This window comes from Myodes glareolus, chromosome 16, assembly GCF_982192425.1.
Source record: "Myodes glareolus chromosome 16, mMyoGla1.1, whole genome shotgun sequence".
Lineage (NCBI taxonomy): Eukaryota > Metazoa > Chordata > Mammalia > Rodentia > Cricetidae > Myodes > Myodes glareolus.
The window spans coordinates 55,334,656-55,361,133 of NC_142041.1; the positions used below are offsets into that span (position 1 = coordinate 55,334,656).

At 45.9% G+C, this 26,478-nt stretch overlaps 1 protein-coding gene and 1 long non-coding RNA gene across 5 annotated transcripts in view; one reads left to right on the top strand and one right to left on the bottom strand.

Moving 5' to 3' along the window:
• Positions 1-26,478, bottom strand: part of Pde7a (phosphodiesterase 7A) — a 92,684-nt gene that overhangs the window by 15,556 nt on the left and 50,650 nt on the right. For all 4 annotated transcript variants that reach the window (XR_015735126.1, XR_015735127.1, XM_087897223.1 and 1 more), the window contains exons 2-6: positions 24,103-24,163; positions 20,765-20,848; positions 6,523-6,674; positions 4,504-4,567; positions 249-344 (exon numbers count right to left, since the gene is read on the bottom strand). Coding sequence is in view for 2 of the 4 variants with exons in the window: in XM_087897223.1 (XP_087753349.1) it covers positions 249-344; positions 4,504-4,567; positions 6,523-6,674; positions 20,765-20,848; positions 24,103-24,163 (457 nt within the window). In the remaining 2 variants the exon portion in view is untranslated. The remainder of the gene's footprint in view (positions 1-248; positions 345-4,503; positions 4,568-6,522; positions 6,675-20,764; positions 20,849-24,102; positions 24,164-26,478) is intronic.
• LOC125391225 (uncharacterized) lies at positions 14,108-17,183 on the top strand. The gene is made up of 3 exons (XR_015735129.1): positions 14,108-14,352; positions 14,462-14,594; positions 17,017-17,183. It is a non-coding gene; the product is annotated as an uncharacterized LOC125391225 (long non-coding RNA).

Sequence of the window (26,478 nt, forward strand, 5' to 3'; positions counted from 1 at the left end):
AGTCACTTCAGATCAGCCAGTCACAGGCACTTCAATACCATGCCACAGTAGGGAGCAAGCAGAAAAGGACACAGCTGCAAGGCCAGTTGCTGTGTGGCCTGTCACACATGCTGTCTGTCACTGACCCAAACGTAGCTATGTGGTATTGAGCTCCAGGCTTGTATGAGAGTATGAACAAACTCAATAGTTTGTTCTGGCTACACAAGTTCTTGTACAATCTTATTTTTAAATGGGCTACAATCACTTACCTAAAAAACGACGGAGTTTCACCATATCTAAATGGAAGTACTCAATCAATCCATGAAGACTAAATAAATGAAAGGTTAAACTTACTAGACTATTTCCTAGAAAAGAAAGAGGAGAGGCCATGTTAGTAAGACGTGCAAGGTCAGAAGGCTACTACTCCAGACAGAGACTCCGACCATGACCACTCTGCAGCTCCTTATGCTGATGGCTATACACTTTAAGTGTTAACATCTTCATTCCATTCTAATAAAAAGGATGTTGCAGTTTCCCACAAAGAACTGAAAGCAAAAATCTTTCAAGGATTTTCAGGTTGATTTTTTTTAAGGCACCAAAATAATACTCAATAGTAGAGTATGGGAGAGCTGAGCCCCTGAACTCGCCAACCCAGCTTTACAAGCACTTCACAGAAACTGCAAACCATAGCACACGGCTTTGGCTGCAGCCTTCCCTGGACACTGTTTATGTTTACCGAAACAGAACTAGGAGGGGGCAGTCACCTTCTCAAAACTCCCAAAATAGAAGCTCTGAGCTAAACCTCTCGCCTTTTCCATACTTGAGCAGAAAATCTGAGAGCTACTGGGGACAGTGGTATGATAAACCTCATCCCAATAAAGCCACGACCAGCACTGCCCTGCGAGCTTACTGTCTTGGTGAAATGCCTCTGTCACTTTGTAAAGCACCTATTTCTAAGACTGCCATTTTTCTTAAAACTTACTGTGCTTATTTCCCATCTATTCCCTCATTTCCAAAGCCTCTTACTTACGTCATATAAAAAACAGTCCCCAAGCCTTTAGCTTCCCTGCCCTTAAACATAATTCACCCACATCTCCTCCAAGACAGAGCCTGGTCCACTTCACCTCATCAATCCACGCTTCCGTTCTCTCTTTCCTGTGATGTCTAGACAAGCACAAACACTGGACATGCTGTCCGCCCCGTGGACCTCCATCCACACACCGCCACTGGACATGCTGTCCGCCCCATGGACCTCCATCCACACACCGCCACTGGACACGCTGTCCGCCCCGTGGACCTCCATCCACACACCGCCACTGGACACGCTGTCCGTCCCGTGGACCTCCATCCACACACCGCCACTGGACATGCTGTCTGCCCCGTGGCTCTCTGTCCACACACCGCCACTGGACATGCTGTCTGCCCCGTGGCTCTCTGTCCACACACACGCCACTGGACATGCTGTCTGCCCTGTGGCTCTCATCCACACACACGCCACCACTGTGCATCCACTTGTGAATCCCCATCTTTGCTATGCTTATTGTTCCCCTTCCCTGACAAAGCTCTCCAGGTCATATATTCTGTTAGATGTCTCAGGATTTGAGACTCCACCTACAGGACAAATATGCTATAGTAATAGTTAAACTGACCATTTTAAAGGGACTTAATCTCATAAATTACTGCATCATGGATAACAGTAATATATGATGCTAGCATCTTTCCAAGTCTATGATTCTTGCTAAAATATGTAAAAGGTGTAACAAATGTCACACTAAGAATTTACAGTATTTAGCAGGGTTAATAAAGCATTAACCAACAACTCATTAAGGTCACCAGTGCTGAATCATTTTGCTGGCCCATAGGGGTCTCTCTCTCTCTCTCTCTCTCTCTCTCTCTCTCTCTCTCTCTCTCTCTCTCTCTCTCTCACACACACACACACACACACACACCAGCACACACACGCATGCACACGTGCCTTTGTACATGTGTGGAAGTTAAAGGGCAAGTCATTCTCGTTCTCTACTCGGGTGTGCTGGCCTGACTGCACAGCCATCCTCACAGCCCCAAGATTCTTTTCAAGGATGACCTGGCACATCATCTCCGTATGGAAGAGAAAGATATCCTTAAGCAACTGAATGCCAATGAACCAGGCACAGGGGCACAGATCTTTAATCTGCACCTGGGAGGGGGAGGCAGGAAGAGCTCTGAGTCTGGGGCTAGTCTGGACTACACAGAAAGTTCCCGGACCAGGACTGCAGAGAAAGACCTTGCCTCAAGGTCTCAAAAGAAAGTGGGGGGGGGGGGGGGAGAACTGTTTAGAGTAACTGAACGCACAGGCCAGCTAAGGTGTAGTGACCCTTAGTTTTTAGAAACTGCCTCTCCATGAGAGTTTGAGCTGTGACACAGCCGACCACTCTCCCCTCACAAGCCAGAGGCTCTCAGGAGCAACAGGCAGTGCCTTGCTGTGGCTTGTCACCTGATCTACATCCCTGTAAGAGGAGAGCCAGGCAGTAACTGCTCCCCCGTCACCCCGGGAGCAGATAAGGAGATGGGGTACGCCTGTCCTCCGGCTCCTCCCTGTCCTCTCCCCTTACCACCGAGAGAGTACTAGAGTAGGAAATACAGAACACCATTGGATCAAGTAAGACGGGGACACTCGGATATGGTGAACACAAATCATACAGAATTTTAGTTCTGAAAGGAAGCCATTCCAACCACATAGTGCAAGCTGAAGAACTATTTTTTCCTGCCCATTTCAAGTAGATCATCTCTATGACTCCCAAGGGGCAGTTGATAGCTCCCTATAAAGCAAAGGTGGGCGACTAACAATAGGTGGTTTTTATCTGGGTCAAACGATTCGGCCGCCTTCTCCAAAAAGCCAGTTCAAGGCGGGTAGTCTAAGAAAGGGGGTCAGTGATGGGGACTGACAGCAACTGTGGCCTCTGACTAGCAGGTTGTATACCTTTTAAAATTAAATTTAGAAAAGAACAATCAACTATGTCAATGAATGACAGGCATCCCAGTAGCCCCCAAACAGGCTATGAGCTACAGCTTATAAGGCTGGTACTGCTCCATCTGCATCTACCTCATGGTAACTGAAGTCACGTTTGTGCTGGATTAGGAAGGAAGAATTGCCTAAATCTTGCAGGAGGTGGGGCACCTAATAGTTCACTGTCTGTATTTTTAAAAAGAGAAAAATTAAAACAAGGCCAGGAGGAAGGCCAACTGCTTTCCCAGTAGGGCTGCCAGCTAGGAGGCAGGGGGAGCAACAGGACACCCAACCCTCCATGGGCACCCGAGAGGCTGGGAGAAGGGGAGGAACAGAGGCAGGGGTGTCAGGGCCCTCTGCAGACAGAGGCAAACCTCAAGCTTTCACCACTGTGCACATCAGTCTCATCTGCTTCCTGGCACCAGTGCAGAGTCATGCAGGGGTGTGGAGAGGCCTTTTCTCTGCCCCCACTGCTTACAGGAAATAAAGGGACACTCAGCTAGCGGCGGCAGGACTCACAGAGCTGTGTTTCTTCATCCAGAGTGAATAAGGAAAGCAGGGCAGCGAGACAGCTCAGTGGGTAAAGGAGTGTGCAGATGCAAACTCGACTGAGACGGAAGCCAGCGGCTCAGGAGAGAGAACCCGCTTCAGCGAGGTGTCCTCTGGCTTCCACGTGTGCACTCCAACATGTGCAAACACAGCTCCATAAGTATGTACACATGTTTTCAGCAGAAAAGCAGGTATCTTCAGAGTACAGCAGGGGGCACATACATTAGTCCCCCCTGGCCAACAGAAACACTGTAGCTTCTGTCTCACATGCGTCGTTTATTAAAAATCTACTTAGACAAAAGGGGCAGATACAGCTAGCATCACCAAGAATTCTGCCAAAGACTTCATTCTAAACAAAAAAGGTTTCCAAATAGAATCTAATTTTGGATCCCAAAGAAAATAAAAAGAAAAGGCAATGCCAACAGCACATAAAACGGGCTGGGGCACGGCAGACTAGAAGGACCTGTGAGAAATTTCTCTAAACCACTCTTAATTTGTTACTGAGAGCCCCACCTGAGCTACAGGTTCTTCTCCGGTATGGGGAAGGAGGGTCAGAGGGAGGCTGCGGACAACATGCTAAGCCTCTGCAGAAGATGGGGAAAGCCTGAGAAAGACCAACTGATCAAGCACGCCTCTGGGGGAGCCCCGCACGGGAATACTGCGTCCAAAGACGGCAGTGTAACCGTCACGTGTTAAAGAAACTTGAACGGGAAAATCAAGACTACAGTGAGACTCAGTTCGAGTTATTAAAAACGGCAGTGTAACCACCAATTAGCCAAGTCATGGTGACTTTTGATTACGCCCAAGAACTAAAAACCAAAGCAAAAATTAGTGAAATGATTTCTGCTGGCTTTGAAAAGTCACTAACAAGGACAAACGCTGGCACTGGGCTCACAGCCGAAGTGGATGAAAGCAGGGACGCAGGCAGCACGTCCAGGTTTCCCCAGAGGACTCCAGTGCTGGAGCAGGTCACACGCGTCACTTACCATTTGTTAGTCTATCAAACAGAAAGATATCGAAATTCCAGTTCCCAACCTTGTCCAGCATACACTGAAATGAAAAGCAAACATCTCTACTGTAATTTAACCTCAGTGACACCCACTTTCTCCAGCCCGTCCATAACAAAGTTAACGGAAATGAAACGTGGTCTATCTGCTTTGAGGAACACTAAGGACAATTGGCCTTTGTTCATTTTATTTTCTAGCATTTTTTTCTTCTTAATCCAAATTGTGTTACTGGGATGATTCCCACTCATCTTAAATCAGGTGTCCTTAGTCTTGCTTTTCCACCTGTAGGAGCGGCCAGCACACAAGAAAGACGGCGTGATTTTACAGCACCCTTGGCATTTCACGTTCATAAAGTAAGAACTGGGGTTCTGCACCAGGCGACTTTTCTTGTGTTTCCCCTTCTCCTCTTCCAGAGAGGGTGAAGGAGATCCATCCTCCGCGAGAGGCACGTCCTTGTAGGGCTCATTACCCCCAGAAAAGCTATTTTCTAGTTTTTGAGGCAGGGTTCCACTGTGCAGCCCCAGCTGCTCCACAACTCATGGCAATTCTCCTGCATCAGCCTCCTGCATGCTACGATTACAGGTGCGCCCCTTCACTCTCCTTTTCCTTAAGACTTTACAACTGGCTCAAAAAGTGTCTACAGAAATAAAGCTTCATTTGAAAACAAATTATTTTGTTTTTCAGTTAATTATGCATAGGGCAGGTCAGTCTTTCAACTCGTTCCTATGATTTATAAACTTAGGAGAATTCTGAAATAATTTGCCAGCATATAGCCCATATGCTGCATACTCTCAAACCAGATTTAAAACTCTGCTAAGGAGTGATAATGGCCACCGAGTCCTCACTAACAACTGAGTAGGCCTCGCCGCCGATCCCCACATACACCACGGAAACAGGCAGACGTAACTAACTTGCTCAGTTAGAGCGGAACGCTGTGATGGGGACTGAGGAGTTGGACCTCTGGGACTTGGGGGTGGGCACAGAACCCACACCACACCACAATTCAAAAAGGTCTCACTATATAGCCCTGGCTATCTTGGAACTCAGGATGTAGACCAGGCTGGCCTCAAACTCAGAGATCTGCCTCCCTCTGTCTTCAGAGTACACGCCCACACTTGACTTGCTAACCAGTTTTTTAAAAAGACCCCTGAATTATGGGGTATTTACTGATGATCTTTAAATATCATTCAAAATTAAAAATAGAATCAATCAATTAAGTTTTAGGATAATATGTACGTGAGGTAAACAAACCTACCTAAGTCCATATTTTGTGGACTTTTACAGTAAACTCTTTTATTTTGTATCCCAAAGCTCACTGTGGTGCACAAGGGTGAACAAACACCTCAGCGACACCAGGGTGACACAGCGGCCACAGCCGGCAACACCGCAACAGCGGACGGCATGAACAGTTTAAATTTCAGGGGATCAAATTTCTCACTGATCAGGGGATCAAGTTCTCACTGACTCCTCAAGTGGGGAAATGCTCATTTCTTTAAATTTTAATATGACTTCAAAGAACATACCCTAGGACCATGCTACATAAGTTTAGAAAATCTGACCTATAAAACTTAAGCAAAAAAAAATCAAATAAACTAAAATTCAAGATTATATAAAATCCCATTTGATAACAAACAAGCCTATTTCACTTCGATCCTACTATGAAATCTCCTGTGACATCGTAGGAGTGAAGGAAATATTTCTTCGGTGAGGACGTGGCTGAGAGAAGCATCTCTGACCCTTGCACCGCGCAGACCCAGCTTCCGTACCTAGACCAGGGAGGCAGCAGATCTGGCCATCTCTCCCACCCGCCAGTGACGAACTCCAGATTACAGTAACTGCTCTGCGGATCCCTCATTACTCAATGTTATAGTAAATGCAAATGCGTTCACTACGGTTCTCAGCATCTTCCTTGCTCTGTTACATCTACTCAGCATTTTTGGGAGGTGGCTCCAGTAACTCAGGAAGCAACTCAAATCTTTCTGAGGAAGGTGCACACACCTTGGCTTGTCCGTTATAGTTGTCATCTAGAATGTTTAGAGAACTAGAGACTGTGGCGCCCCGGAAAAAGCGCGAGGATCTGAGATAGCGCTGGAAGCTTAGGAGTCTTCTGATGTTCCTGGCGGAGACTGAGGCTTCAATTTCAGATTGAGCTGAAAGAGAGGGAGCAGCGATGAAAACCAGGCGAAACCCGCAGAGGCTGCCTTTGAAACACTCCGAGTTCCATGCAAGTCCGTAAAATGTGTTACATACAAGCACTTAAATTTGTCCCTTTACTTTTTCTGTATGGGCACTTTGTACATGTGCACCTGGTGTGTGTGGGCACTTTGTCTGCACGGATGCATGTGCACCTGGTGTGTGTGGGCACTTTGTCTGCACGGATGCATGTGCACCTGGTGTGTGTGGGCACTTTGTCTGCACGGATGCATGTGCATCTGGTGTGTGTGGGCACTTTGTAGGGATGCATGTGCACCTGGTGTGTGTGGGCACTTTGTCTGCACGGATGCATGTGCACCTGGTGTGTGTGGGCACTCTGTCTGCACGGATGCATGTGCACCTGGTGTGTGTGGGCACTCTGTCTGCACGGATGCATGTGCACCTGGTGTGTGTGGGCACTCTGTCTGCACGGATGCATGTGCACCTGGTGTGTGTGGGCACTCTGTCTGCACGGATGCATGTGCACCTGGTGTGTGTGGGCACTCTGTCTGCACGGATGCATGTGCACCTGGTGTGTGTGGGCACTCTGTCTGCACGGATGCATGTGCACCTGGTGTGTGTGGGCACTCTGTCTGCACGGATGCATGTGCACCTGGTGTGTGTGGGCACTCTGTCTGCACGGATGCATGTGCACCTGGTGTGTGTGGGCACTCTGTCTGCACGGATGCATGTGCACCTGGTGTGTGTGGGCACTCTGTCTGCACGGATGCATGTGCACCTGGTGTGTGTGGGCACTCTGTCTGCACGGATGCATGTGCACCTGGTGTGTGTGGGCACTCTGTCTGCACGGATGCATGTGCACCTGGTGTGTGTGGGCACTCTGTCTGCACGGATGCATGTGCACCTGGTGTGTGTGGGCACTCTGTCTGCACGGATGCATGTGCACCTGGTGTGTGTGGGCACTCTGTCTGCACGGATGCATGTGCACCTGGTGTGTGTGGGCACTCTGTCTGCACGGATGCATGTGCACCTGGTGTGTGTGGGCACTCTGTCTGCACGGATGCATGTGCACCTGGTGTGTGTGGGCACTCTGTCTGCACGGATGCATGTGCACCTGGTGTGTGTGGGCACTCTGTCTGCACGGATGCATGTGCACCTGGTGTGTGTGGGCACTCTGTCTGCACGGATGCATGTGCACCTGGTGTGTGTGGGCACTCTGTCTGCACGGATGCATGTGCACCTGGTGTGTGTGGGCACTCTGTCTGCACGGATGCATGTGCACCTGGTGTGTGTGGGCACTCTGTCTGCACGGATGCATGTGCACCTGGTGTGTGTGGGCACTCTGTCTGCACGGATGCATGTGCACCTGGTGTGTGTGGGCACTCTGTCTGCACGGATGCATGTGCACCTGGTGTGTGTGGGCACTCTGTCTGCACGGATGCATGTGCACCTGGTGTGTGTGGGCACTCTGTCTGCACGGATGCATGTGCACCTGGTGTGTGTGGGCACTCTGTCTGCACGGATGCATGTGCACCTGGTGTGTGTGGGCACTCTGTCTGCACGGATGCATGTGCACCTGGTGTGTGTGGGCACTCTGTCTGCACGGATGCATGTGCACCTGGTGTGCACAGTACTGAAGAGGTCAGAAGAGCACTGGCTTTCTTGGGACTGCACTTAAGGACAGTCGTGAGCCATCATGTGGGTGCTGGGAATTGAACCCAGGTCCTCTTGAAGGGTAGCCAGTGCTCTTAATTGCTGAGGCATTTCTTCAGCCCCACATACATGTATTTTTTAAATTCACTAACTGTCACAAACGGTTCTTTATCTGTATTTTGAATTGAGGAACTAAGAAAGAGTAAGGATCAGCTTTGACAGGCTTTAGAAAGCTAGGAGAGCATCTGGGTTTAGAATTTTCATTAACTACTACTCCTCATTCTGCTGCTTCAGCACACTATATAAATATGAAACCGGAAGCAAGCACACACACCGAAGCTGAATCACAGTCATACAGGAGCTACAGACAACTACAGTAACAACACTCTCAACTGTTTCCAATATTTTAAAGATAATTTTAACTATAAGAAAAAGAACAAGGCATAAATTTGTTTATATCCTGGAAAGGCTGTAAAGGATAACAATAAAAAACTCTCTAAAGAGAAAAGCTCTGGGGTCTCTGGCTCTTCACTGGATACAGTGTGTCCTTTCACTGAATGCAGTAAGCTTCTTTCCTCTGCTGTCAGAATAACCCAGATTCTTTGGGCACCAAAGGAACAAGAGACGGGTTATTTAGCGCTGCACCTCAGCTCCATAGTCCACTCCTTCCACCATCTAAAAGTTACTGCGTTACCCAGTCCTCTGCATGCGCTCAGGAGCGGGAGTTTCTGTGTGTGTGCTGGCTCCCCCAGTCATACTCCTTAGTCAGTTCCTCTACTTTCTCATTTACCTTGGCTCGTCTCTTTCCTCTCCTTCTCCCTCCCTGGCATTTATTCGGCACCACAATCAGACTATGGAATTTAGCAATCAGTAGCATCCACCTGCTGCTAGAATTGGGATGGGAAAGTCTCTATTCCAGAGAAACTGCCTTCTTCTCTCTCCAGCTACGTACCACTGTGTGTGGACACATCTGCAGACCGTTGTTAGCTGTAGGTGCTTACAATAGTCATGCTGTCCTTCTCGGTCGGGATAAGATGTTCTTCTGTGGCTCTCACAGACGTTCTGACCTTCCTGGCTGCTTTCTATGTGGGCCGAATCCTCACTTTTTTAATGATTAATATTAATTGTTAATTGGAAAAAAAATCTAGAAACATGTGGGAGACTAAGCCCTCGCTTCATGTACACCTGTGTGGGAGGTGTTATCCTGCCTGAGTTAACCAATGCAGGAAGACCCGGCTAATGGTGATCAGGAAAAGGGTGGAGAAAGGGAGCTGGGCGCCTGCTGCGGCCATCGCTCTCTGCTTCTGGACTCCGGGTGAGGAAATGCGTGCGGTCAGACTCCGGAAACCCACTGTGCGCCTGCCTTGACGACTGCAACCTGGAGCGGCAGCTGGACGGAACCTCTACCCCCTCAAGCTGCTCTTGCCAGGGTATTTTATCGAAAAGTAAAAAGATCCAAAAAGCAAAACAAACAAACTAGTTATAGTCGCTAAAAACTCCTTCCTGGGCACTGGTACACAAACACAATAAAATATTTAAAAATCATTTTTTTTAAAGAGTCTGCTTGTAATTCTCAAGGTAACCACTATAAACTTAAAAATACATTAAATAAGAAAGAATCAAAGTGGTCCACAAAGGAAGATCATAATTTTTTTCTTTATATTTTCTTTTTCCATACAAAATACCCTGGTTACGGATTCCCTTCCCTCTCCTCCTCCCAGTTCCTCCCCTTCCATCCAAATCCACTCCCTTTCTGTCTCTAATTAGAAATGGATAGGCTTCTAAGGGATAATATTAAATATAACAAAATAGAGGAAGACAGAAACTATCACATCAGAGTTGGACCTGACAAACAGAACGAAAAGGGTCCCAGAGAAGGCACAAGAATCAGAGGCCACTCATTTGCACACTCAGGAGTCCCTGAATGCCATCACACACACACCACACACACACACACACACACACACACACACACACACACACACACACACACACACCGGACCTGGTGTGGACCCGTGAAGGCCCTGTGTATGCTGCTTCGGTCTCTGTGAGCTCATAGGAGCCTTGCTCACGTTAATGCAAAGGGCCTTGCTCTCCGTCCCCTCTGCCTCTTACACTCTTTCTGCCTCCCCTTCCTTGGGGTTCCCTGAGCTCTGAGAGGAGGGATTTGATGGAGACGTCCGGATTAGAGCTGAGTGTTTCAAGGGTTCTCACTCTCGACACAGTGTCTGGCTGTGGGTTTCTGCCTTTGTCCATCCGCTGCAGAAGCAGGAAGACTATGAAGTCTGTTAGTGTGTGAGAGACTGCAGGTGCACAGAAGGTGGTGCCTGCTAAACCTTTTCGGATTTCCACTTTTCTCATAAAGAACCCTGTAATGGTAAGTGTTGTGTGCGATCCCTCTACACAGCCCAACTCCCTTACAAGAAATCCTCAGAAGTAGGTCAGATAAAAAAGTTTATACCACTAGTGTCTAACACACAGGCCTTGCTAGAGAATGAGATTTCTGTAAGTGAAATAAAGAAGTTTCTAGAATTGTCCTGTGAGAGCTTCCAAAATACAATCTAATAAAGGGTTTGGGAACTATAAATCAATAATAAAAGAGCCATCACTATAACACTGTTGGAAATGTGTATTTTCTTCACACTGGGTCACTCTCTGACCACCTCCCTCCTCACCGCCCCCCCCCAATGTCTCTCTAGTAACTAGAAGCGAGGTCCTGACACTGAAAACTCCGGTGGAGACATCTTGACATCTTCTGGGGCAATCAATAAGGTTTAAGTTGGGAAAGTTGCACTCAGCTTGTCTTTCAACTTAGTTATACCTCATGTCCCAGTAGAGGGAGATTTCAGGCCGAATGAATAATTGCATTTAGAAATATATGAAAGAGGCGGCATTTGGGAATGGGAAAGAATCCAGTACCCTTCATTTGGATAATTATTAAAAAGCTCATCCTCTGGCCAAATTACACAAAACCCAACCCTATTAGCAATACCCTGATGAGCTCATTCTGAAGCACCAAGTGAGTCAGCATTCGCTTCACAGCCCAACAGACAGAAGGCTAAACTTATCTTATTAAAGCACAGCCACCATCAGCTTGGGCTATTTGCTTCCCAGGCTTGTTCTCGTTTTCACAGTTAGCTATATTCTGATACAGCTTGGAAAGCCTGGCATAAGAAGTTTACGTTATTATCAGAGAGTGCTGGCCTTATAAAGCACCACCGGCCTGAGCCGTAACCCCGAACAGACCAACCAGCACCACCAATGCCAAGGGCATGGGTACTGTGTCCAGACATCCTTTTCCCACTCTTCTGGATCAAAAAATAAAGAGAACAGTCGGTGATTTTTAAAAACATGCCATTCTTTTTCCCTCATCACATCAGAAAGTACAGAGGAAGGACAGGCCCCAGGCTGAGGAAGGGGCTAGCGAGGGGCTACAATGAGCTCCCAACTCTCCTGCAGATGCTTTTCTACTACACAAACCTCACCCAGCAGGGCACAGCTGATCAGCAATGTCCTTCACAAAGGCCCTTGCTCCTAAAACAGACCACTGCTTTAGTAATCCACAAGGGGGCGCACTGGAACCGCTGGCTCTGCACAAATCAGACACATCTAGGAGTTACTATGGGAAATTACTGCTCAGTGCTTCATTTTCATAACTAAGTGCTTTAAGGTTTTAGCTCTCGTCCGGGTCAATACTATATTGAAAAAACAGTGAATAAAAATTCCAAATACGTTCTGGTATTCTAACCTTTCCTTTCCTTCCCTTAGTTTCCATAAAAAAAAAGTTATCTTAAAGTCATTTATTAAAAAAAATGAGTAAATGTATCTGTGGGAAGCTTTGTTAGAAGAATTTAGACTTGGCATATATGGCTAGATGGGGGAACACCGCTCTAGGCTGCGCTGAGCGATGACAGGGTGGGAAAAGATGGGTTTCGAATAAGGACTCATCCAAGCCCGAATCCCTGCTCTGTCACTGGCTTTGGGACAGAAAAGAGGTCATTCACAGTCTCTGAACGGTCTCCAGTTCTTTATCAGGCAAACAGGCCTCTGAGGACTGAGGGCAGAGACCATGAGAGAACATGCAGAGTGCTTCTGCACAGCTCCGGGAAGAAGCAAGCACTCTATAGATATAAAGTATAAGCTATACTTATATTAAGATGGTAATGATGAACATTAAATACTTTAAGCACATTGACTTATATACTTTTAATTTTTAAGACCAGATTTCTTTTTCACGGTCACATATTGAATGCTGAAAACCACTGTATATGTGAGGACTTCAGAACCAACTGCACATTTACAAGATTTCAAAATAGTCTCAGAACTTTAAAATGAGTAAGAAGTGTAGGCTCGCTATGGAAAAGTGGGCCCCTCACGATCTCAAATGACATCAACTCTGTAAGCATGAAAGGCATCACCAGTGCCTTCCCCTCAAGCGATTCTTACAACCCAGGCTCACGGAATTAATGTTCACTCTGATGATTTAACAATTAAATAAGAGATGCAAAACTCTTTGAGGCAGGATTGTTGCTGTTGGGTGTCTCCACTTCTCAGGCCGGAACATAGGCTATTTAATGCTCGGGCCTTGAACTTGGCTATGTACCTGCGATTCTTAGTTCTGAGCAATGAGCTGGGAGAGCCAGGGAAGGAAACACGGTGCTTTTGTGCACACCTCCTTCAGAGCGCAGCTGTGAAATCCCATCACGGTGAATCTCAGCTGCTCCAGCTCTGCAGAGTCCAGAAGAGCAGCACCGCTCAACCGAACCCGTATCAACCCCTTAGTTTATGCAATGAAGCTATCAAGATACTGAGAATACTCACTTCTTTCACGTCTGAGACAAGACAATGAAAACCAATGGCTCTTAAATGCAGATGTCTGAGAACATTCTGGAAACTAGAGTGACATTTCCCAGTGCATCAACATGGCCAGCTGGTAAGGGACTAATACTAAGAGGGATAGGAACTTAGGTCACTGGCAGGAAAAAAGAACACAGTTCATGTGTGTGTGTTTGTGTGTGCGTGTGTGCGCACGCACGAGCGTGCACGAGCATGCTGCCGTGTGCACCTTTAGCACCTGTACCAGCCTTGCCAGCCTTGTTTCAACGACAGCTCTGTGAATTCAAGAAAGACTGTCTTTAAAAGAAGCAGGTGTGATTTCAAGACAAATATGTCGGAGTCAACCAACTTAGAAACTTCAAAGTATTGCCTTGGTCTGTAAGGGCACAGCTACAAGTGCAGGCTGGATGTTAACATTTGAATAAGACACTAAATCAGAGAAGACAGAGATGCCTGAGCAGACCAATCAATCATCCAAACAAACCAGCCTGTGAACAGGAAGGTAATGACGGGCAGTGGGACAGCGAGGAGGAAAGCAAAGACGGACGGATAGGTGAGGAAAGTGCCCAGCAAACATCAGGGCTTAAGAGGCAGAAAGCACCAGCAGCTGCTAAACACAGCAGACAGCCTCCCACAGCTGCTGCACACAGGAGCCAAGCTAACCTAAGACAATGAAGCCAGCCTGATCTGAACTGGAAAGCCCAAGGCACACACAGACACAGATGTTTTTCATATCATGTACGTATGAAGCAAACAATCTACGCCTAACACAGCCTTGTTACAATAATAGGAAACAACCCAAAGCCAATATACTCGAGGAACTATGGGAAAGAGTTTTGTGTGTTCCAACAGGCAGTTGTAATAAAGACGATGTAAAAGGCTCAACTCAAAAGAAAAGCAGCAAGTATCTGAACTTGGGTGAAGCTAATAAAGATTATCTCTGGGGAACTGTAAATGAGACCCTCTAACTCTGATTGGTAGAAGATACAGAGCTCCAGTCAATTCAACACGATAAAAACACCCCAGTATCTAGTATGAGCAGGAGCAGCCGGCGAGGAGGAATGAACAATAAATACAAGTGAAAGCCTAAAGCCAAGAGCTTCGAGGCTGCCGTGCAAATGCCCCTGCTCCCCAGCCCTGGTGGAGGGCGGTACTGAAGGAAAAAAAACAGAGCCGGAGTAATGGGTAAGACATTTTCCTGGGCTGAAATAGTACTGTGAGGCACGAGAAAAAATGCCAATAACTGCATCCGCGCAGACGTGGAAACACTAAGGAAGCATTCCATGTGTTACAGGGCCCAGACGTTGCAGAAACCACATCCCCTGGCTGGTGACGTCAATGGGCTTTGGCAAATGCCAAGGAGAGAACAGTCAAGCTGTCAACTTCCATTACGATTTAACAAGCACGCCAGAGTCTAAGCTGAACAGGTTTGTAATAGTATTATTTGAGGTACTGGGAAACAACAGTAGGGCCTTGCACAAGCTAGCGAAAGTTCTACCAATGAGCTATGCTCTCACGGACAGTTCTTAAGGAACAAAGGAAAGGGGGGCTGGATTTCAAGCAAACAAAGGGTTACCTGGTATATGTGTGTACATGCTTCTCCCCCACCTCCTACCTTCCCCCTCCTGTTGTGTGTGTGTGTGTGTGTCTGTGTGCGTGTGTATTTGTGAGTATGTGTGAGAGAGAGGTCAAATGCCATTCTCACTGGCTCTCCACTTCTTTTGTTTCATTTTTGGTCATGGTGATGGTGAACACAGGGCCTCCTGCATGTGAGGTACACACCACCACCGCACTACAGCACTAGTCCTTCCAACCGTATTTTTGAGATAAGGTCTCTTGCTGAACCTAGAGTTCACCCATTTACTCGAATAAGCTCTAGGGTCCTCTTGTCTCCTTAGTTCTGGGATCTGAGACTTGCTCGCCCACACCTCGCCCTTTACGAGGGTGCTAAGGATCTAAACTCATGATTACAGGTGAGCACGGTACTGAGACATGTCCTTGACACACAAACACAAATCAACATGGAATTCAGTTATATTATCATGTCTAGTGAATTGAAGAGACCAGCTACATATGGCCAATAGAACACAGGGAAAATAAAATCTCTGTAGTTACTTGGGACTTTGGCTCCAGTCTACTGCATTTAGAAGAAGGAAACAGAAATGACCTTTCTTCTTGGTCATCTCTCTGGGTTTTGCTTTGTTTTTTTTTGTTTTTAAGCAGAAACCTGAAAACACCTGGAGGGGGGAGGCTGTCACAATTTAGAACAAGCATGCTGAGGACAAGCCAGGGGGACAAGTTAGGGAGCCACGAGCTCCAGGCCACTGTCACCAGCAGTGACGCCGGCCCCACTGCCGCCTCCCCACATTCTCTCCAACATCAATAATGACTCACTTAAGAAAGCCACCTTTCCTTAAGCTTATGCAAACACATATAACAGATACCTTCCGAGCTACAACAGACAAGACAAAGACAAAGATCATAAAATGCAAAGACCGCTGCAGAAAACCTCGAGTGAGAGGTGTCTGGGGGACTTTTAAATTTTGACATGAAGACATTACTAAAAGCTTCTCTGTGGCATTACCACCTAAACAAAGACCTAAAACGACAGACGTCAGCCAGCAGCGCAGATTCCTACCGCGAAGGTGCCATGCTGGTCCTACCTGCAGATTCCAGATCTTTGGGAGGCATGTCTTGCAGGGGACCTCAATTGTGACAGTCACTCTGCTCTGTGGCCATGAACTAAACAGATTCAAAGTCTCTTCAAATTTAAATTCTCCCAGTACTTTATAAATAACTGTAGGGCTGGTTTAATGTAACTTAATTAACAAATACATGATCTGAATATAAGCCTATGACTTTATATAAAGGACTAATTATATCACATTTTTCTCTCTAAATGATTCCGTAACACCATCATTTAGGGCATTGGTATTGCAAGTCGGGCAATTGTGGACTCCTCCGACGCACTTACACATTTATATCCCATTATCCCTTGGCGTACTCTTCTGGTTCGGGGGGTGAAGTCTGACGGAAGACGTTGGGAGTTCGTGCTGCATATTAGTGCACTGTCCCCAAGAATCTGGAAGAACTCTAACTTCCAGCCTGGGGCTCAGGTCATTGTTTGCTGAACTTCCTCAGTCAGAAAGGAATCTGTTTGCTTAGTGCGGTTGATTATTTATTACAGTTAATAAGCTTCTGTGCTCAACTGATTTCCTTTCTTTACTGGGGATAGAGCGGAGGTGAGACAAGGTCTCAGAGAGCCCAAGGCAACCTCTTTTGGCATGTACCTGAAGCTGGCCTTGAACCCCTGAACTTTCTGCCTCTGCCTTTCAATTGCTAGGACTATAGGTATTTTACTGTTATTGATTTTCTCCTCTTCTTTTTTTTTTAACCTCCCAGCCTTCACCTTCAGGAAGATTTATTTATTTATTTTTGAGACAGGGCCTTGCTATGCAATCCAGGCTGGCCTCAAACTGGCCTCTTGCCTTCATTTCCTGAATACTAGGATCACAGACATAAGCCACCACACCCAGCGAGAAAGTCTCTTTAAAGTAAAAAAATAATGCTGGGTAGGAAGGCCTATGGCAAATCCTACTGTGGCAGCGAGGATTACGGTACGGTAAGAGGTAAGCCAAGACACCACAGGGAAAGTACTGTCCAGGTAAGATTAGCTGTGAGGCACTTTAAAACTTAGGAGCCTCTAACCATTACCCCAACTCATAGCTATCTGGCTTAAAGTGGCTGACAGGAGAATTAACCTTCAGAATGTGAACCCAAGCAGGGTTTATAATGAGCCATACACAGAAGAAAAGCACAACATTGCAATGTCTGGATGTCTCATTCTAGGAAAATCTAGTAAGGAAATCTACTCAATGCAGAGGAAAATATATAATCTACAAGTTAAAAATAATCGCAGCACCTGAAAAGCAATCAGCAGATGAAGGCACAGCACAGAAAATAAGAAATTACAGACCAGTCCAGCTCCCGTGTCTGCTAACACTGCCGGCCTCAGCCTGTTGGTGAGTCTTTCCTGTATCTTACTTACCTTCTTCCTGTTGAGAAGACCTGATGGTAAGCAGAGAACACGGGAGACAGAAACCCTAACAGGGGAAGTTAGAAAAGCACCAGAAGACTACAAACTGGTAATCAACGAAGGCTCAGGAAGGCCCGAGCAGAGATAAACATGGCTGCAACTTAAGAACACAAAATATGCAGGAGTTACTAATGGCCTAAATTTAAGTAGAAGAGGGAAGAGACAGTCAAGAATTTTGCAGCAGGGAAATAACAGAGTTAGGACAAAAGTAAAGAGGTGCACAGAAAGTAGGTTAAGCTACAGACAGAAAATTCTAGCTGCAATGAATATAATACACCTACACCTACATGCAAATTTAATAATCCAGCTAATTTTATTTCAGCATGCATGTCTTTATGTCACTGTAAAAGTAGTATTATTTTAAAGTACACATGTAAGAGAAAAGAAGTATTATAGTCTTTTTAAAGGTTTTGGGTATCCCTGAAGAATACCTACCCTGCAAGGGCAACTAAGGGCAGGTGCCTTTAGCAAGTCCAAGACCCCAGGCAGTGAACGAGCAGACAGCCGCAGGTGTCTGAGCAGAAGGGCACTTCACAGAGAGCAGAGACAAGGAACGACTTTGCCTCCACAGAACTAAACCAGGCACTTCCACCTTGTATGAAGAGATGAAAACTCTACAAGGAAGAACCCTGGGAAATTATGGCTAGCCCTGAAGGCTGTGCTAGTTCAGGCTTGGTGGGACATACATGCAGGCCTAACGGTTATACACTTCACTACCATCCAATCTGGCAATCTTTAACTCCTAAGAGGAATATGTAACAATCTATAAATTTATCTCCACCACCAGTACATTCGGAATGTCTTCTCTCGGTTTTCAATTATGTGTCATTTCTTCTTGGTTTCCTACCAAAAAAAAAAAAAAAAAAGGAAGAAAGAAAGAAAGCTGGGCAGTGATGGCACATACCTCTAAGCCTAGCACTCAGGAGGCAGAGGCAGGCAGATTTCTGTGAGTTCAAGCCCAACCTGATCTACAAGAGCTAGTTCCAGGACAGGCTCCAAAGCTACAATGAAATCCTATCTCGAAAAACCACACACACACAAAAAAAGGAATTTCCCACTATTCTATTTCATCCTTCCCCACCAAATGTACTATTTTGCTCACTATTTGAAACTTCCCACATCCTTTACCTTATTTCCAAAATCCTCTCTTTTACTAAATTTAGTGAAACTCTGGGGGCGTATGAGAGAGAAGACCCTTAAGCCAATGTATGATGGACAGATACCGCCAACAGTCTGAGGACCGGAGGAATTCACACAGAGTCATCAGAGGTTTGAAAAGACTGATAGTTTTTAAGCAGTTCAAACTTCAGATCATAAAAATGTAACCAAGCAAATTAACTTGATAAAGCAAAAAATCTTTTTAAAAGCAAATGCAACATTCTTACTGGAGTGCCAGTCAATAATAAAATCTTTAATGCCACCAACAAATAAGAATGCCCCAGTGAAGGCACCAGAAATAGCTCAATAGCAAGCAGTCATCTGCGGGAACGAGCCACACTGATCAGTCCCAGGAGGGAGCAGAGAAGGCCGGTCCTATAGACACGTTTCCTTGCAGCTCTCTAGAATTTAGTCTTTATATTGACTACCCATAACTTTTCTCCTCTACTCTTACTAATACAATGAGTCACATTGACTGTCTTCAATGCTTAAAGCGATCTTACATTTCTGGAGAAATCTATCAGTCTTCCAGTACATAACGGATTCAACCTGACCTGCTCTTGGAAATGTTCTGTTTGAGGCAGGCGTGACCTGACTATTCTTTCATATCCACGTAGGCAGTGTCCAGACTATGCTGGCCTTAGGAATAACTCTAAATGCATCCTGCTTCCTCTACTTTGACTTTACTTTTCGTGGCACTTCCCAGCTAAGGTCTTTCCTTTCTCCTCTAGCGTCTTGGTTCCTTTCCTCAGCAGGCCCCACCTCAGAGCCCCTCCCGCCAGCCTCTGGTGTAAACAGTACTGCCACCCCAGCCTCAGGACGCCCAGAAGCCAATGGGGCTGCCTTGTACCCCACATGGCTGCTGCTCCAGCTGGAAAGGACGGATACAAAAAGAAAATGAAAGATTTCATTACTGGCAAGTTGTAATTGCCCCGTTGCGGGGACACGTTTTGCCTCTTTTGCCATTTTCCTGTTTTCTCTCAGACTTTGGGTTTCACGGTTATGTTATGAACCACCTAAGCACGCCTTTCTTTCAGTGGCACGCTGCTTTAGGCCTAAACTACTTCTTGGTCTGTGTTTTAAAAGGCGGCTGTTCTAGAACAAGTAGTTCTGAGTCAGTTGTTACAGCAGGAAGAAGGGACCCTCTGTGGCAGCCCCGGTGTCCTGTGCACTGCTCCTGGGTGTGCCGAGACTGGAAGGTCGCTCAGGTTTTTGCCAGCATCTTCTCTTGGGACAGATGCTACAGGCCACAAACACCCTGACATAGCCCGTGCTTGGCACATTGCAGTCAGGACCCATTTCTAGCCTTACGAAGCACGTTGGGGTCTTTGAAGTCACTCAACCACAGATGTTTCACCAGCTGTGCCTGCCCCATGCACACTTGGCAGAAGCATAAAGACCTACGTCTGCCCCTCCAACAGTGAGTGTCCAGCGGAGCCTGGTCATCCTCTCCTCCTTTTTCTCAGAACCAGCACATGACCCTTCAGGGGACAGGTGACTGACAATGCCAGGTTCGTCTCTCCACCTCATTTATATTCTAAATTATTTAGGATGCCTTTTATATTTTGTCAAGTTTGGTTTCATTTTTTTTAGAGTGTTAATTTATGTTACCAAACATAACCAAAAGTTGAATGAGCCCAAAACCAGACTTAACACCTTCAGTATTTAAGAGTTTTGTCACTTGCTTTATTTCCTTTTCTCCGCCTATGATCTACACACACACACACATGCACACACATGCACACACACATGTACATGTACACACGCACATGCACACACACATTTATTTTTAAAAAGTCATTCTATGACCATTTTTAAACCAAATAAAATGACAACTTCATTCAACTTCTAAAATACTATTACAAAATGTTATTTGCATAAAATATGTTGATGCTGTCTCAGAAATGAAGAAAATTAGTAACAAAAACACCTAAAACCTAATTTAGCTAGAAACATGGCTTGGTTGGTAGAGTGCTTGCTTGGCATGCATGACCTTAGGTGGGTTCTCCAGCACCGCAAAGAGCATGTGTACTAGCTCACACCTATAATCTAATAATCAGGAGGTGGGGGCAGAAAAATCAGAAGTTCCAGGTCATCTCGGGCTACACAGTGAGTACGAGGCCAGCCTGGGCTACAGGAAACACTGAATGAAAAAACAAAGTTGTGATTATTAACCTCTTCTGTTACCTCTATTTGTCAACATTATCTAGAAATACAGTATAATTTATGAACTTATACTTTAAAAAGTCAGCACTTTTTCCCCCTTATATGCTTTCTCCCTGAGAAAATTAAATGCTATGAACACCAAAAGTTTAGTTTTGTGAACAGGAGAGAAATACATACAGTGGAAAACACGGAAGTCGATATATGGGTGGGAACCTCTTCTTTCTGCTTCAAATCCTGCTCGGCTCCTTACGCGGACATCTCCTGGGCAGAGTCAAAAATAAATGTTAGTTAATTAGAAAGCTGTTTCTCATGTACAAACAGAACCAGGTGGGATTCTACTCCTTGGTATGGCCCAGCCAGGGGAGATAGGAGACATATATGTGGAAATGCCACAGTGAAACTCATGAGTGCATGCTAAAAAATAAACCAAACAAAATAAACTGAATGAATGGTTAAGAACTGACTTTCTTAGAGGAGGTAATAAAATTTCAGTATTGATTTGTAAGACTGTGTTAGGAAACTTCTAAAAATCTCATTTCTTAATAATAATCTATATTTTAAAGGTCGTTTTATTACTCTGATGGGGTTGAACCAATAATCATAAAATGCCATAAAAACAAAATCTGTTTCACAGAAGAAAACCCTAGAACAAAACTTTAAAAAGCCACAGCAAGATGCAGGCATCCATCATGCCTGTTCTGCCTAGCCCGGTACACTGGGCTGACCACGGAGAGGACGGATGCTCTGCCTAGCCCGGTACACTGGGCTGACCCCAGAGAGGACGGATGCTCTGCCTAGCCCGGTACACTGGGCTGACCACGGAGAGGACGGATGCTCTGCTTAGCCCGGTACACTGGGCTGACCACGGAGAGGACGGATGCTCTGCCTAGCCCGGTACACTGGACTGACCACGGAGAGGACGGACACAGGAACCACGATTACTCTCGAACAGACTGCAGTTTCACAGTGCCCAAACTCCCACTGTACTCTGCAATTAGAAATCTCTCTTCTCACCTAGGGTTTTAGTGAAAATGGAGACTGCACTTTGGTCTCCCAGCTGCCCAGACCTAAATGATCACGCAAAAACTGTATTAATCACAACACTGTTTGGTCAACGACTCAGGCATATTCCTAGCTAGCTTTTATATCCTAAGTTAACCCATTTCAATTAACCTATGTATCGCCACGAAGCTGTGGCCCACTGGTAAGGTTCTGGTGTCTTTCTCCTTCAGCAGTTACACGGCACTGGACGACTTCACCTACTCTCTCTATATCTATATAACTCTGTTCGGATTCCCCACCTGGCTTATTCTGCCCTGTCATAGGTCAAAGCAGCTTCTTTATTAACCAATGGTGATAAAAATATATTCACAGCATACAGAGGAGAATCCCACATCATTTTAGCAAGTTCTTAAACTTTTGTTTCTATCTGTTCGATGTTGTTCTTACATAAACCCACATGATTTTCAGCTAATTTAGCAATCAATTACCAGGTACTCTTTGTATCATAGACATTGTTAAATTCTGCAGTCAAACCCAAATAAGAACTTTAGTTCCCATTTTGTGGAAGCAGAAATTGGGTTCTGGTGGATCAAATCGCATTTCCATGCCTCAAGTTGGTGCGAAGGACAAGGAGTACTTAAACCCACAGTTCCAAAGCAGCACTTTTCTGTTAATGATGTCTGCAGCGAACAGAGGAGAACCTCGTAGGAGCTTCAGCCTCCCCCACCCCACCCCCACTCCATGCTCCTGAAACGCTGACTTCCTCGGAGGACTGCCCTTCATCAACTGTGATCCATCTTTATCTACCGAGGCCTCTTTTACGTAGTGAATCCTCAGTATGACAAAGGTCTTCTGCATGCACGTCAGACCCAGCACACACCAGCGCACGAAATTTACCTTCCCAGGGCTGAACAAATAAAACAAACACATAACTGCTTTCCATGGAGGAGGGTGAGAAGCTATAAAGTGAGCTAGGAGGAATGGGGAATGGAGAGATGGGGTGGAATAGTGTCGTAGGGGAGTCCTCACTGAAGAGCTGTCTAGACAGGGACCTGAAGCCATCAGAGGAAAGAGGCTTCCAAGCACAAGGAAGAACAAGCACGAACACCTAAGCCAGGAGCACACTTGGCATGTTCACAGACAAGTAAAAACACCAGTATGACGGGTGAACTTGGGAAAAGTGGGGCCAAAGAGGCATCAGGCTGGGTCACACTGGACACTGGGACCTAACACACCAGTTTTGGCTGTTTCTCTAAGGTCAAAGGTCCTCAGAGTACTCTGAACACACAGTTAAGATGACGTCAGGTGACTTTATTTATGTATGAAAAAGGCTCACATTGGCTGTGCAGACCACAGTTCAGGAAGACCAATTAAGGAACAAGTTCAAGAAGCAAGACAATAACCAGGGTTTAGACTGGTGACGTGATCAGGATGGTGCGATGCTAGTTTGCTTTTCTTTCTTTCTTTCCTTTTTCTTATGGTACCTGCACTTATGCCAGAAACAGGAGTCAAGAATGATCGCACTCTGAGAGACTGGAGGTAATATCTATTGAGATGGGAAGACTACAGATGTGAAAAACAAATCTTCCCAAGCTGTTAGAAGTCTGGGGTAGCCATCATACATCCATCAGGAAGCACCCATAGAAACAGAGTAAACACATCTAGAACTTTGCTTTAGGGGTGAAAGAACCATAAACATCTGTTTTTAAGAGACAAGGAAGGAGGAAACAAGGAACAAACACCTGCTGCAGTAGGACAGAATGGAGTGGGTAAGACACACAAAATACAAAGCAAATTAAAGAGGAAGGAGTAAGAGCAAAAACAGAACTTGGGGAAACATTTAGGCTTAAGAGTATAAAAGGTTAGTGAAGGAACCAAAGGAGGAACAGAGGCAGATAAACTATAACAATTAGCTCAGTGGCTCAGCACTGGAGGGAGGGCTCTGAACATGAGGAGAAAAGCCAGGAGCAACTCCTCAAAGACAAGCAAATACGCCTACTGGGCTATCACTGTGCGTGTTTAATAGTGTGATGTAAAGAACAAGGGATGTGTTTGGGTGACGAGGATGCCGGCAAAGGCAGGAGGGAAACCGAGCACACACACGCAGCCAGCTATGGACGTGTGAAACGGCTAATGCACAAGAACCCTAAGTACCAAGCTCTCTCAGCAGGCCCCTGAGAACAAATGAAGACAGCTCACAGGAATGGCTCAGGCTCGTTCTTATCCACGCTGACAGCACTTCTTTATTTAGCAGCTCTAGAAACCCACTTTCTACACAGAATGCCCTACAACAGTTATAAGCTGTACACTAAAAATACTGTCCCATTAAACCAGACTTCTACATTGTCTTAACTGTAAAAGGCCCCTGTTGACTCGTTGCATGCAGTACAGTGTTCAGGTGCTGAGTTTCAATATCTGCTGTAAAAAGTGATGAAAAGGCTACCTAGTGAGAGACATCTCATCCCAATAACACGACAACAAAGTTAACTGGCGCTGATACAAACCGTGCTTACCGAGCATACGAATGTATAGCGCGGTCTGGTCAGAACTGTCGTAGGAAATGGCTCCACGTCTCTGGGGAAAAAAGGATACATTTTAGCACATGATAATAAAACGTGATCTAAAATTTAATTCACTAATCGTGCGTTTATTATTTATTACATATTATTTGTATAGCATTGTGCAAAAAAAAAAAAAAAGGTTGACTACCCAACAATCTGCTCTGGAAATGTCCCACCGGAGGAAAGACAATACAGTACAGCGTGGCTAAGAACTACCAAAAGACATGGCCACAAGAGCTAAGGGTTTGAGACTGACACACAGTTGATTTCATTTGGGTGTGTGGGGTGCCAAGGATGGAACCCAGAGACTTTGGCATGCTAGGAAAGCATTCTATCACCGAGCTGTATCTCCAGTCCTATAGACGTTGGTTTCTTAAAATAAAAAAAAAAAAGAAAAAAAGAAAAAAGAAAAAAAAAGTTACCCAATGGGAGAGAGAGGAGAAAGGGCTGCTGCCGTTCCAGGTGCCTCTCCAAGCTCCAGGACTTCATATACTAGCAGAGTGATTATTTCAGGTCCCACTCACAGGTCCTCCCCTGGCTCCCCACTGCACCGGAAATGAGTTTCCAACCCACATTCTAGGGTTTATAGCCTGTATGACCTGCTCTCAACGCCCGCTCTTGTCTTCCGCAGCCGTGACCACTCTGATGCGGTCGTGCTTGCCCTTACTTTTCTCATCGTGCCCAACGTCAGCCTTCACACGAGCTGCTCCCTGACATCCTAGCCCTGCCATTCCCGCTTCGTATCTCTGAGGCCTGGATGAACATTCCTAGGCAAACCTGGCTGCCAAAGCTGCAGCCATCTGAGAACCACGCTCTCCTCTCGCAGTGGCCCACAGCACTGGCTCCTTTTGCTGCTGCCTTTAAAGCAACGAATTTTACTGATTGCTTTAAAAACAACAACAACAACAACAACACAGTTGGGTATGGTGGCGCACACCTTCAATCCCAGCACTTAGGAATCAGAGGCAGCTCAGTTTTCATTTGGCTAGTATTATCCTATTTGCTTTGTATTAAAATAGAAATTCCACAGGAGCTGGAACCTTATCTGTATCATTTACCATTATATCCTGGCCTCTAAAATAGGACTTACCACTTAGTAAATAAATAAATAAACAAATAATACTTTGTCAACAAATGCACTTGTTGCAAATAAAACTTATGAACTGAGGGAAAAAAAGTTACTGACAGAACTGATACAAATGAATACACTTCAAAACCTGGAAGGTCCAACTGACCAAACCTCTGATCATCATCTAAGTTCTGTGCCAGCAAACACCTAAATCACTGCTGGCTACCCCAGATCCAGACCAAAGCCAACATTCAGAACAGCGTCTGGCACACGAAAACCAGAGGAGTTGGTGAGATGGCTCAGTAGGTCCAAGTGCTTGCTGCCAATCCTGACGGCCCGAGTTCAGTCTCCCAGACTTGCGTGGCAGGAAGAGAGGATTCCTGCAGTGTTCTCTGACCTCTACAGGCATGCTGCAGTGTGTGAGTTCATACACACACACACGCTTGGTCATAATACATTAGAAAAAAACAAAACAACTGTTTGTTTGAGACAGTGTCTTTACTATGAAGCACTGGCTGCCCTGGAACTTGTAGACCAGTCTGGCTTCGAACTCACAGAGATCTGCCTGCATGTACCCTCTGAGTGTTGGGATTAAAGGTGTGTACCACCATGCCTGGCTGTTTTTTTCTTTTTTTTTTTTTAAAACAATCAATAAAATTAGTTCCTTTAAACAAAATTAGTGCCTTTAAAGGCAGCAGTAATTGGAGCCAGTGCCGTGGGCACTGCATAGTGATGCACAGTGATGTGACTGCAGTGATGTGACTGCAGTGATGTGACTGCAGTGATGTGACTGCACAGTGATGTGACTGCAGTGATGTGACTGCAGTGATGTGACTGCACGGTGATGTGACTGCAGTGATGTGACTGCACGGTGATGTGACTGCAGTGATGTGACTGCACGGTGATGTGACTGCAGTGATGTGACTGCACGGTGATGTGACTGCAGTGATGTGACTGCACGGTGATGTGACTGCAGTGATGTGACTGCAGTGATGTGACTGCACGGTGATGTGACTGCAGTGATGTGACTGCACGGTGATGTGACTGCAGTGATGTGACTGCACGGTGATGTGACTGCAGTGATGTGACTGCAGTGATGTGACTGCAGTGATGTGACTGCAGTGATGTGACTGCACGGTGATGTGACTGCAGTGATGTGACTGCACGGTGATGTGACTGCACAGTGATGCGACTGCACGGTGATGTGACTGCAGTGATGTGACTGCAGTGATGTGACTGTACATGGACCCGAGGAGATG